Source organism: Odontomachus brunneus, unplaced genomic scaffold (genome assembly GCF_010583005.1).
Source record: "Odontomachus brunneus isolate Ranch 3 - 2012 unplaced genomic scaffold, Obru_v1 Obru_scaffold_262, whole genome shotgun sequence".
NCBI classification, from domain to species: Eukaryota; Metazoa; Arthropoda; class Insecta; order Hymenoptera; family Formicidae; genus Odontomachus; species Odontomachus brunneus.
Genome location: NW_022639712.1, coordinates 25,925 through 39,116, shown reverse-complemented (window position 1 = coordinate 39,116; position 13,192 = coordinate 25,925). Strand labels below are relative to the sequence as shown.

The 13,192-nt window shown below is 31.1% G+C and overlaps 1 protein-coding gene and 3 pseudogenes across 1 annotated transcript in view; all 4 read left to right on the top strand.

The window, feature by feature from the left end:
- Positions 1-1,640, top strand: part of LOC116852924 (odorant receptor 13a-like) — a 2,513-nt gene extending 873 nt beyond the window's left edge. Inside the window, exons 2-5 of the mRNA XM_032833717.1 lie at positions 176-275; positions 435-545; positions 726-881; positions 1,190-1,640. Coding sequence (XP_032689608.1) covers positions 176-275; positions 435-545; positions 726-881; positions 1,190-1,243 — 421 coding nt within the window. The 3' untranslated portion in view covers positions 1,244-1,640. The remainder of the gene's footprint in view (positions 1-175; positions 276-434; positions 546-725; positions 882-1,189) is intronic.
- A 492-nt stretch (positions 1,641-2,132) lies between these two features.
- On the top strand, positions 2,133-4,644 carry LOC116852925 (annotated as a pseudogene).
- Positions 4,645-6,525: 1,881 nt separating this feature from the next.
- On the top strand, positions 6,526-9,206 carry LOC116852921 (annotated as a pseudogene).
- Positions 9,207-10,107: 901 nt separating this feature from the next.
- On the top strand, positions 10,108-12,990 carry LOC116852951 (annotated as a pseudogene).
- The last annotated feature ends 202 nt before the right edge of the window (positions 12,991-13,192 follow it).

Sequence of the window (13,192 nt, the reverse complement as noted above, 5' to 3'; positions counted from 1 at the left end):
TCTCGTTGAAAAGGAACAACAAGACGGATTAGAGGTGAATAAGAAACTAGGTGTTATTGTAGAGCATCAAATACGAATACGCAGGTGTGTTCATGATTATTAGATCATGTTTTACTTGTTTATTTTTACGTGAAACTATCACGACAATATCACATTATCGATAAATTCCTTTTAGCTTTCTGCAGCTGGTGGAGCGTACTGTTCATTTTATGATGTTTATAGAGATAATAGGGGGTACAATAATAATTTGTGTTGTGTCTTATTGCATATTAATGGTGTGTAATTTTATTCATTTTAATATCGGTAGCACTAAAGTATTACAATACAAGTATTACAAAGTAAATCACAATAAATAGTCAACAAAAATTTATCGGCGAATTCATTACAGTAGTTGTTACACGTAATATAGAAATGTTACATGAATTTTTTTATAGGAATGGGAAAATAGTAATTCAATAGCAATGACCTCTTATTTTATTTCATTTTTTGCTGCGGTAATAAATGCGTTCCTATTCTGTTATACGGGCGAGCAGCTTATTACGCAGGTATATTTTCATATAATGAGATTGTAAGTTTGTCTCTTCGGTCACGCATATGCAATTGTAGTCATGCGTGCAGCATAAATGTGTGCACTCGATATATATCTTAATGCGTTTAGTACTACTCATTTAAGACCACCTGTTCACGAAAGCTTAGGAATTATAACTTTCTATTTAAAACGATAGACGGAGAAGGTAGCCATCACATCTTGCGAACTCGAGTGGTATCGTCTTCCGGATAAGAAGGCACGTGGAATCGTTTTAGTGATGATTATGTCTAATATGCCGATGCAAATTACTGCTGGTAAAATCTTCGTCCTATCATTCAAGACATTTGGCGATGTAAGAAAACAAATTAGAGCATATAATTAGTATAATTTACTCGTACGCAAAGCAATTATCGCTATGTGATAAACTGGAAAAAATGTTTGTTTATACTTCTTAGAACTATTATATTTTTATATAATCTCTTTTTTGTATATATTTATATTGTTCTATATTGCCTATATTTGTGATTTTAAGATAATTTGACTAATAATGTACTATTTCATCGCGTTTGAATCTGGTACGAAAAATTATGTGAAGGCAATTATAAAATTTCCTGTTTAAATATGAAATTTTATTTTTAAAATATTTCTATGTTTTTCCAGATTCTTAAAACAGCTGTGACTTATTTTAATATGCTTCGAACTGTAACGAACTGAATCCGCTTTTGTGACTGAGAATCTAACGGACATAAATGCAAGATATGCAATGGTAATATCACATTAATCAATCAACATTACATTTCACCAATATCTATGATGCACTTCCACTTTTCTTACCAAAATGATCGTGATAAGCCACTGAAATTCTGTGAATTTTTGGAAAAATAAAACCAAAAATAAAAATGTAAATCTGCCATTTTTTGGATAAGTGTTTGTAGTCGACTATTAAATTAAATACCAGATTTATTGATGTCGAGTAAATTATTAGTTACTGCAATGTGAAACTCCACGAGGTATAAGAGGTATGATTATTTAAAAGTTACTTCGGATATATATAGAACGTCTCTTTCAGTTTTTCCCTTTGTATTAAAATTTCTTGTCTGTTAGAAAGTCAACCCTCGTAGAGTCAACCCTTCAAGAGACGTCTACATTGGAAGTAAATAGCAAGAAGTAGGAAGCAAGAGTAAGAAATTGACCAACCACAGACGAATGTGAGAAGAATAATCAACTATGATTGGTCAATTTCTTATTCTTACTTCCTACTTCTTACTGCTTACTTCCAATGTAGACGTCCCTTCAGAGTTCAAGTTTAAAACAGAGGTAGTGCAGTGTAGCAGCTGTTTGAATTTTCTCTCATTCCAGACTTGGAATATTAATGTGTAAAATGCGCGCAAGCTCTGTTAATACTTACGTTTCGCATGCTCGCATCAGTCGATCTCGGTGTTTGCTGGCGATCAGTAAAAGCAAGCGAGCTCGCGACTTGCAAATACTTGGAGCGTATAGAATATCGTCGGTACTTTTCGATGTGTTATCGAGAATTATAAATTAGAAACGCATTTTTTAATTAATTTTTTAACTTCTTTCAAAACTTCTCTTTTCATTCGCTATGAAGAGACCACTTTCGCAGGCAGGTACAAATAAGTATTACGAGCAAGATATAGAATATGTCACTAAACAGAGTCAATTTTTTCTACGAATACTTGGTGTTTGGCCTTTACTCGAAAGGGACCTGTCCGCCGTTGAAATGATATGTAAAATACTTCTAATAACAATCTGCTGCTCCCTTATGTGCGTCATAGTCGTTCCTGGTTTTCTCTATTGTGTGTTCTATATTGAGGAAGAGCATGCTAAATTGACTATGATTGCTCCTATAATCTACTTATTTATTGCACTTGTCAAATACGGTACTCTGATCCTCTACGAAGATGAGATCAGGACTTGCCTAAGACACATAAAAGACGACGGAAATTCGTCGCGATGTCAAGTGCGAGGTATATTATGATAGAAAAAGCGAAGATAGGAAGAAATATGTTTACCGTTTGTTGTACCATGTTGTATTGCGCCGGTTTGTCTTTCCATACGATTGTGCCGTTAACGAAGGGAAAGTTGTCTGATGAGAATGTCACGTTCAGGCCGTTGGCTTCCGCGGGTTATTTCACTCTGTTTGACGAACAGCGCAGTCCCGCTTATGAAATTATGACCCTGCTACAGCTTTGCGGCGGGTTCGTCATGTATTCCGTAACGATCGTGATATATGGGCTCGCCGCGCTTCTCGTGATGCACGCGTGTGCACAAATGAAGATCTTAATAATGTTAATGGAGGAGCTTGTGGACGAGCAGACCTGCACAGAAAAAAATGTGGACAAAAGGTTATCGATAGTCGTTGAGCTTCAAATTAGAATACGAAAGTGAGATACTTGTTTTATCGAGTTCGTGTCTTTTTCTATTTTCTTTTTCCCTCTTGACTTGTTAAGTGTTAATGATGGAATTGCTTTCAGTTTCTTATATCTAGTAGAAGACTCTTTGCAACATAGTAGTTTGTTTAAGATATTGGGTTGCACCATAATGATGTGTCTTGTAGGATACTGTATTCTCATGGTAGGCGCACGTTCAGATTGCAATGGTGAATACAATTTTTCATTTCATTATGCACACATCATGCACATATTACTTCATGCGATATGTATAAAATTGCAAAACTCAATTACTAGTGATTTGTCGGGAATATGATATACATGTTCACAGGAGTGGCGAGATGGAAATACCGCAAATATGTGTACTTTTCTCATTGCTCTGGTTTCCGATGCAATTAATATTTTTATTCTCTGTTACGCCGGTAAACATATAACAGCGACAGTAAATGGATGTCGTGTGTGTGTGTTTGGGTGTGTGTGTGTGTGTGTGTGTGTGTGTGTGTGTGTGTGTGTGTGTGTGTGTGTGTGTGTGTGTATATATACATATATACAGGGTGTCCCGCCACTACCGCCACTACTGCCATTATCTCTTAAGAGCGGATTCCTGTAGTAATTTGAATAAGAAAATTCTAATAAAATGGCGAGGTTAATACTTTTCAAATTATAAACGGTTAAAGTCGACCAATTAAATTGGCTAAAGTACGCGTGCTCAGGTACGGTACAGCGCAATGATACAGGTGCGTGCACATAAATGAAAATTTGCATAAGATATGAAATTAGTTGTAAATCCCTGAAAGAAACGTCAAATGTGTGACAGCTTACTGATTCTTATAAATGATGTAATCATAATATCGTGTGATATTTTATTCATAACATTTTGACGAGATTGTTATTGCGATATGTTTATGTAAAGGCAAATTATTATTATATATATTGTTGTATGTATAGAATCAATCAATATTTGGAAAAGGAATGACATGTGCATGCACCTGTACCACTGTATGTTGTGCCGTACTTTAGCCAGTAGAATTGGTCAACTTAAATCGTTTATAATTTGAAAAGTATTATAGCCATTTTTATATTAGGATTTTCTTATTCAAATTATTTTAGGAATCCGCCCTTAAGAGATAATGCGATAGTGACTATATATATATATATATATATATATATATATATTTATTTATTTATTTATCCAATTTTATTGTTTTTTTTTAATAACCACGTTTGCCACTAAAATGAATTATTTGCACCATATTAGAAAATACAGGAATATATGGCGATTAAAATAATTTAGATGTGTGATACAAGAGAAAAATATTGTATATATAAAAAATAGTCATCATACTATCTTATTATAACAGGCAGAGGAAGCAGCTTGGAGAACACATATGCTAGGATGGTATCGTCTTCCAGCAGAAAAAGCACGTGATATGGTGCTAATAATAATTATATCACATATTCCGCTGAAAACCACTGCGGGCAAATTTATCGTCCTCTCTTTCAAGACTTTTGGCGATGTAAGAGAAGTACATGTTGGCTCTTAAAGAGTCACATTATCCGAATATTATTAATTTTCAAGCGGACGTATTGTTCACCGACATTAAAGAATGTGAAATTTAAAATATATGAAATTTATATTACATGTTTTAGGTAATTAAATCAGTTGTCGTGTATTTCAACATTCTTTGCACGGTTACTGAGTAAATAGTAATTATCGAAACAAGAATATAGTTTATTCTTTTTTAGATATTTTTAGAGATCGTGGTAAGTTTAATTAAGCTCTTACGTAGTGCATAAAGAAAAATAACGTTATGTGAAATAATGAGTTGTCGAAATATGTGTGTATTATATCTATATTATTTTTATTATATTTATTTATAAAATATATATAAAAAAGTATACTTGAAACCTAGCAATGTGTATAGTACTCGTTCAAATTATCTTTAAATGTAGATATTATATATCTATATTTAATATATAAGCTATATTTAAGCCATTTACATATTAAAAATGAAGATACTATCTCTATCTCTATCAATCTAACATTTTTCATAGCAAATCTCCGTAGTGTTCTAATACGAAATGTTATGAAAGAAATTTGCAGAGTCCGATACGTAAACAAAATTTCTTTCAGCTCTATTTGCTCTATTATCTTTTCAACGTATAATTCTTCTTTTTAAAGAAAGTTTATCGCTTTAACAGCCAGAAGTGAAAATTATGTAACAAGTAATGATATGTGCAATAACAATCTCGAAGTTCTTTACTTCTACTGCTAACACATCGGTTATTCTTTACATGACGTCAAAGTTTTCTAGGTAAGCATATGTAGATATTAGAAACACGGAATCTCTTGTACGACACATAAACAAAGTTTCTTTCAGCTCTATTTGCTCTATTATCTTTTCAACGTATAATTTTCCTTTTTAAAGAAAGTTCATCGCTTTAACAGCCAGAAGTGAAAATTATATAACATGTAATGATATGTGCAATAACAATCTCGAAGTTCTTTACTTCTACTGCTAGCATACCGGCTATTCTTTACATGACGTTAAAGTTTTCCAGGTAAGCATATGTAGATATTAGAAACACAGAATCTCTTGTACGATTTTGTTCCAATGCGCAAATTATAAATATAAAAATTTTCTTAAACAATTATGAACATGTTATACGACGTGTAATTTTTAATTTTAGAATAAATTTTTAAAGACAATTTTTAGAGAAATTTTTAGAAATGAGTTGCAGAAAACATTAACATTTAAAAAACGAAAATTATCTTATTACTTTTAAGATTATGATCCTTTGTTTTATCCTGCTTCGTACGAAGAATTATATTATGCGTACTTTAACCTCTTAATATTGACATCAAATTCCGTCTTACATTTTTTTGATAGTTTAATTTTTTGCGGAAAATATACTTCATACCCAAATCGTGAAATATCACTGGCATAGTAGAAATATATTTAACATATATAAATATATTTAACATTAAAATAAAAGCGGAATAACAAGGATATTAAGAATAGTGCTTTTATTCTTCAATTATTTATCCTGTTACAAAATACTCTTCAAAACATATGGTTTAAACATGATTTCGTCGTCTATCCTTATCGAAAGTTATCAAACTATGACTCTTCGAGTGCAAAAAATCTTTCTATACTGAAATACTACCATCTACATTTGTAGCAGTGAAGCAAATAAGGGACTACACGTAACGTAATGAAAACTGGTACTTTCACGTGAACATTGAGATCTTCAGTTACAAAGCAGAAAGGAACAAAGTTAAACAACACAATTTTCCTATTTACCTCAAAGGTCGAAACACGATCGGATAAGAATAGAAAATCTCGTCCTTTGGGGTTTGCTACATTATTTGCAAACTTTATTATGCCACCGATCTCTCGCACGCAACATTTGAATTTTTCAAACACGCAAACATATGGAAGCAATGAAGTTAACTTCATAGCTAGCATTGCATTTCAACTTCAGTTGAGATTCAGCTCGCACTCAGATTTCGCATTAACAGTAGGTTATACAACAGATGAAGTCAGTGAGTATTGCCGAAGATTTGCCAAAGTTTCTAAAGAAATGCCGCGTAACGTACATAGTCAGAATGATATTATATATGCAATGCAACCAACTCACAATCTCATGCTCGCTTTAGGTATCTGCCCATCTAAAAACGGAAAGATATCTGTGTTTCGAAAAATTTACGACCTCTTTCTAAACATTATCGCCAATTTTCTTTTTATCTCTGAGTTTATACTCGGTAGCATTTATTGGCTACTGGAGGAGTAGGCGCGTGTGCGATTACAGATGGGTCCTCTTCTCCTTTATACCATTATGACTGCCTTTCAATATGACATTCTTCTGTTTCGCAATGATAGAATCGGACATTGCTGGAAGCATGTCGAGGAGGATTGGGAAAATGCTTTCAGTATGGATATGCGTAATGTTATGTTCAAATGTGCAAAATCTGCGAGGACACTGATTTTGATCTGTGGAGGTCTGATGCACTCTGGCACATTTATGTACAATATTATCTTACCATTATCTCAGGGAAAAATCGTAACCGACCAAAATGTTACAATCAGACCTTTGGCCTGTCCGGTTAATTATTTATTTATTGACGCGCAAACTAGTCCTTTCGAGATACTGTTTATATCTCAGTCAATGACGGGACTTATGTTAGCTTCAATTCCGACGTGTGCGTACTGTTTGATAGCAACTTTTATGGAGCATGCCAACGGTCAGATGAAGATCCTGATGTACTTGATGAAAAAGCTCGTTCAAGAGCAATGGAGAAAAGAAAATGAAGTAGATAAGAAGTTAGCAGAAGTAGTCGAACATCAAATACGAGTACACAGGTGAGCTTGTAAATTGTTGATGTAATTGGAGTGCTTCTTTTTTTCTAATATCGGACAATTTTATGATAATTTATTTAAAAAACACATTATATGTCATTTCCATATATTAATGTTATATATATTAATGTTTTTTGTAATTCCATCTGTGCATTTTTCTAGTTTTGTTAATCCAGATAATGATGATATAAGTTCATTAGTAATCGAATTTCAGTTTTGTTCAGATGGTGCAATATATAATGCAAAAAATATGTTTGGCAGAAATAATGACAAATACCTTAACTATTTGCCTTGTGCTGTATTTTATAGTATTGGTTTATATAAATTTATCAGTTCATATGAGTTTATTAGTTGATTTTAATAGGAAAGTAAGTTAAATGTATATTTACTTCTAGGATTGGAATGTCAACAATATAGGGGTTATATGCTCTTATATGTTAAATATTGTAAATGTCACAATCCACTTATTTCTGTTTTGTTATACTGATGAACAACTTAATGACCAGGTATGATTTATACGTGATTAATCTACAATTCATAGCTACCGAAATAAAAATAAAACAAAATATTTTTTATTTACAATTAACGTAATTTATTTTTAAAGAAATTCGAATTTGTAAAGAAAGTCGCATTTACTAAAGCAAAAATTGTATTAAAGTCGTTATTATACAATATATAATTGGTAATAAAAATAATATTATAAAAAAATATAAGGTGTGTCAAAAAAGTAATGATTCCTTTTTTATTTTTAAATATATTATAAAAATAGTAAATGTTGAAAACTGTATTTTGAATATACCTTTGATGCAACTTACTAATTTAAAAATATATAATCTTACAATTATTTATGTTATTTATTTATGCATGTATTAATAAAAACTTCTGTCCGCCAAAATCTGCATTTAACAAATTACTGATAATTGAGGAACATTGTATCTTTATACTACTAAAGAGAGATTTAAATATGATTATATAATCCTCGTCATATACAAAGATTATTTTGAAAAAATTTATTGACAATTAAGAAGCACGTCAAAGAAAAGAATTTAAAGTCATACAAATAATTTTAAAGTAATCCAGACATTGTAGAACTCATTATAAAAGGAGTTAGAGTTGACTTCTGATTATTATTCAGAAGTTATGTGCTACAGAAAGAAGCTCATGCTAAACTTAATGAAACCTAAGAAAACGTGTACGAGTAAAAATTAATTGTAGACATTGATCATCACTTTTTTAACTGTTTCAGCGTAATTCATATAAAATTTGTACCTCAAGTTTCATCAATGTATCTGCAATTTACCGATTTAATTTAAATAGACATTTAATTTAAATAGACATTTTTATCTTCTGGAATGTGTGAAAAATAGAAAGTTTACTAACATAAATGCATTGTGATCAATGTGTATTTCAGTCAATTGGTTTAATTCATTTACTTTAATACAAAGTTTTCTCTTTAATTATATGACATTAATTTTCTGACATACATTATAGGGAAAGAAAAATAGTGTCTTACATTATTATTAAAATTGCAAATAAAGATTTGTGGCCGTTGTTACGTATAAAAAAATATAATAGGCGGAAAAAGTAGCAATTGAATCTCGCGAGCTCGAATGATATCATCTCCCGGAAAAAAAATGCGCAGTGTAGTTCTGATAATGATCATGTCTAACTGTCCACCAAAGATCTGCTCTGGCAAGATTATGGAGCTATCATTGAAGACATTTGGCGACGTAAGAAGATTTTATTATATACATCGTTTCTTTCTGAAATGTATATACACGTCGTTATTATATACATCGTTTCTTTCTGAATATTAACCAAACAATTAACGAGAATTAAATAAATGTTTTAGATTATAAAAACATCTGGGGCATATTCAATATGCTTCGAAGTATAATCCAGTAAATATGTCAAGATGAAATCATCAAAACTGTGACATATACTGTTTATCAAGCTTCAATATAGTGTTGAGTTAGTATACAATTACTAAATCAAATACGCACGGGCAATTTCTATAATCGTTATCATTTAACCATACGATTTCTGAGCTTTTCATTACTACAAAAATATATTATATTAATAACGTTTATATAAAACCGCCGCAGGTGGGTTTTGGCTCAGTAAATAAAAAGTCTTTGTTGAAACTTGGAGTTTATATTTTATTTTTTGAACATTGTTATCTGTTTGTATAAGAGAGTATCAGTAATAGATATTTGTAAAATTTAGTGCAGTGTATATATATAAATGTATACGACATAAAATTTTGGTAATATCTTTTTTATAGAAAAATTTGCATTATTGTTTGTGTAAAACTACATATTACCAACCAAATTACTACGCGTAAAGAGATCGTAAGACATCGCATTTACATTGTTGTCTGTCTTACGATCCCTTCAATGTTTCCAATAAGAAAATGCCCTGTTCGTTACACAAAACATGTAGTTCTAAAGTTGATCAACTATGACTATTCGTATAAAAGACATTTTTGTATAGCGATTTACTACTACGTACATATGTAAAAGTAGAACAGATGGAAGGACTCTATATAAAGTAATCAAAACTATTATTCTTACAGGTAAATGTTACGATCGCAAATTAAAATGTTAAGTAATGTTGCAAGTTAAGATAGGGATGAAGTTGAACACCATTGTTTTCCTGTTTGCGCCAAAAGTCGACCATCACCAGCGAATAAGAATAGTTTTTATAGAAGCAAATCTCATCCCTTGGATTTTACAAACTTCACTGCGTTTACAAACTTCACTGCTACCGATTTTTTGCACGCAATGCTTAACTTTTTAAAGGGCGTATGCGTAAGGAAGCAATGAAGTTGACTTCTCGAGTAGCTTTGCGCTTCCACAATCAGTCGCGATTCAACTCGTGTTTAGATCTCACATTAATAGTTAATAGTAGGTTGCACAACGATTGAAGTCAGTGAGTGTCGTAGAACGTTTCTTAGAGTCTCTCTACAAAAGAATAACGCAAAACGTATATAACCAGAGTGATATCCTATATGTTATGCAACCAACGCGCAATCCCATACTTACAATAGGTGTTTGGCCATCGAAATGGAAAGATATCCGTATTCCGAAAAATTTATAATTTGTTTTTAAACTTTAACATCAATTTTCTTCTCACATATGAGATTATACCGGTGGTATTTATTGGCTACTGGAGGAATCAACGTGTGCGCGACTATAGATGGGTTCTCTTCTCCTCTACGTCACAATGTATACCTTCCAATATAATATTCTCCTGTTTCGCAATGATAAAATTAGACAATGCTGGAAACACATCGAGGAGGATTAGCAAAATGTTTTCAGCATAGATGTACGTAATGTTATGTTCAATTGCGCGAAGACTGAGAGATTCTTGATTCTGATCTGTGGATTCTTATGTACACTGGCTCCATTATGTATCGAATAATCTTACCATTGTCTCAAGGAGAGTTTGTAACTGATCAAAATGTTACAATTAGGCCTTTAGCCTGTCCGGTTAATTATTTATTTATCGACGCGCAAGTTAGTCCCATTTACGAGATATTGTTTATATCTCAGTCAATAGCAGGAATGCTTATGGTTTCAATTCCAACGTGTGCATACTGTCTTGTAGCAACTTTTATGGAACATGCCAATGGTCAGATAAAGATACTGATCTGCTTGATGAAAAACCTCGCACAAAAGCAATGGAGGAAAGAGAATAAAATAGACAAAAAGTTAGCTCAAGTAGTCGAACATCAAATATGAGCACAAAGGTAAAACTGTAAATTATTAAAGTTATTGATGCTTTTCATTTTTCAATGCATAGTGAACAACTCAATGCTAATTTTGTTAAAAAATTCTAACTATATATTATTTTCGTACATTTTTTAAAAATTCTTTTATTGGTGCATTATTGCTATTTTCTTTGGTCCAAAAAATAATATAATTTCAATAATATTCGAATTTCAGTTTTGTTCGGATGGTGAGGTACACTATGCAAGAAATATGTTTGGCAAATTTAATGACAAACACTTTAACTATTTGTCTCGTGCTATTTTTTATAGTATTGGTTCGTATGAGTTTATTAGTTAATTTTAATAAAATAGCAAATTGGATATTTCGACAAATATAACAAAGAATTAATATGTAGCACAAGTTCGATAAAATATCTCGGTAATTTGTCTATCGCTTATTTGATTAGTAAATTTAAATTGTTGGTTACATGGTGATGTAAGTTGCAAAGACAAACAGATTTTATGAATATATAATTATACTTATTTTTATTATATATATATATATATATATATATATATATATATATATATTTATTTATTTATATATGTAAATATATGTATACTTATTTGTAGGATTGGAACACCAGTAATTTAGGGGTTATGTGTTCTGATGTGTTAAACATTATAAACGTCACAATACATTTATTTCTGTTTTGTTATACTGGGGAACAATTTAAAGACCAGGTATGATTAAAGTATATTACATGTTTAATTTTTAGTTTATAGTTATCGATATGAAAATTAAATGTTACATTCTATATTTATTGTAATTTATTTTTATGTAGAAAAAGTCGCATTTAATATTACAAAAATTATATTAAATTCATTATTATACAACATAAATAATTAATATATCTTAAACGGAAATACGAAGTATGTCAGAAAAGTAATGATTCTTTTTGTTTTTACAATAGGATGAAATCAAATGTTGAGCTGACAGCTGCATTCTGCGTACACCTTTGGTGCAATTTTAACTTACTACTTTAAACACATGTTTTACAATTGTTTATGTCAGTGCAAGTATTAATAAAAGCTTCCGTCAGTCAAAATTTAGATTTAATAAAGTTAATGATGATTGAGGAACTGTACTTGTACCTTTATGTTTTGAAGGAGATTTGTACAGAAGATTTGAATATAGGGAAGGTGTATGCGAAAATTATTGCAAATATGAACACGTTTTAACAAGTGATCACAATTAATTTTCGGGTGTCAATTGGAAGCTATACGACATAGAGAGAAGTAGCTCATGCTAAGGTCTGCACAAGCAAAAATATCCAAAACAATGATCATTATACGCTCCAATTATCTCCATATAATTAATAAAGAACTGTGCCTCTGGTTCAAAAATTGGCAATTTACTGATTTAACTTAAATTAACAATTATTTACTTTTTGGAATGTGTTTCTAAAAGTAGCAACTTTCTTGGCGCAAATGCATTGTGTCTGAATCCAATTAATGGGTTTGATTTACTCAGTTTAACATCGTATTTTCTTTTTAAGTTACGTTACATTACTTTTCTGACATACCTTATATAAAAGGGAAATTGTGTCTTACATTATTACTGATATTATAAATAAAGATTTGTGGCCGTTGTTACGTATACATGATAAAAAATAATAAGCGGAAAAATTAGCAATTGAATCCCGCGAGCTCGAATAGTATGATCTTCCGGAAAAATAATGCGCAGTGTATTTTTGATAATGATCATGTCTAACTATCCACCAAAGATTTCCGCTGGCAAAATCATGGAACTATCATTGAAAACGTTTGGCGACGTAAGAAGATTCTATCTTATACATGGTTTCTTATTTAGAACCAAATAAATATTAATGAAAGAATTAATAGCAATTAAATGAATGTTTTAGGTTATTAAAACATCTGGAGCACTTTAACATGCTTCAAAGTGTAACCGAGTAAATATGTCAAGTTCAAATCACCTAAGCTCTGACGTGGCCTTTCACCAAGTTTAAAAAAGCAGTAAACTATTGTGAATTACCAAATCAAATATTCCGTTTCTAATTATCATCGTATCTAGATATAATATAATATAGAAAACTAGATATAATATAATATAATATAGACATAATATAGAAAACAGAAACATCTCAAAATATGAAAA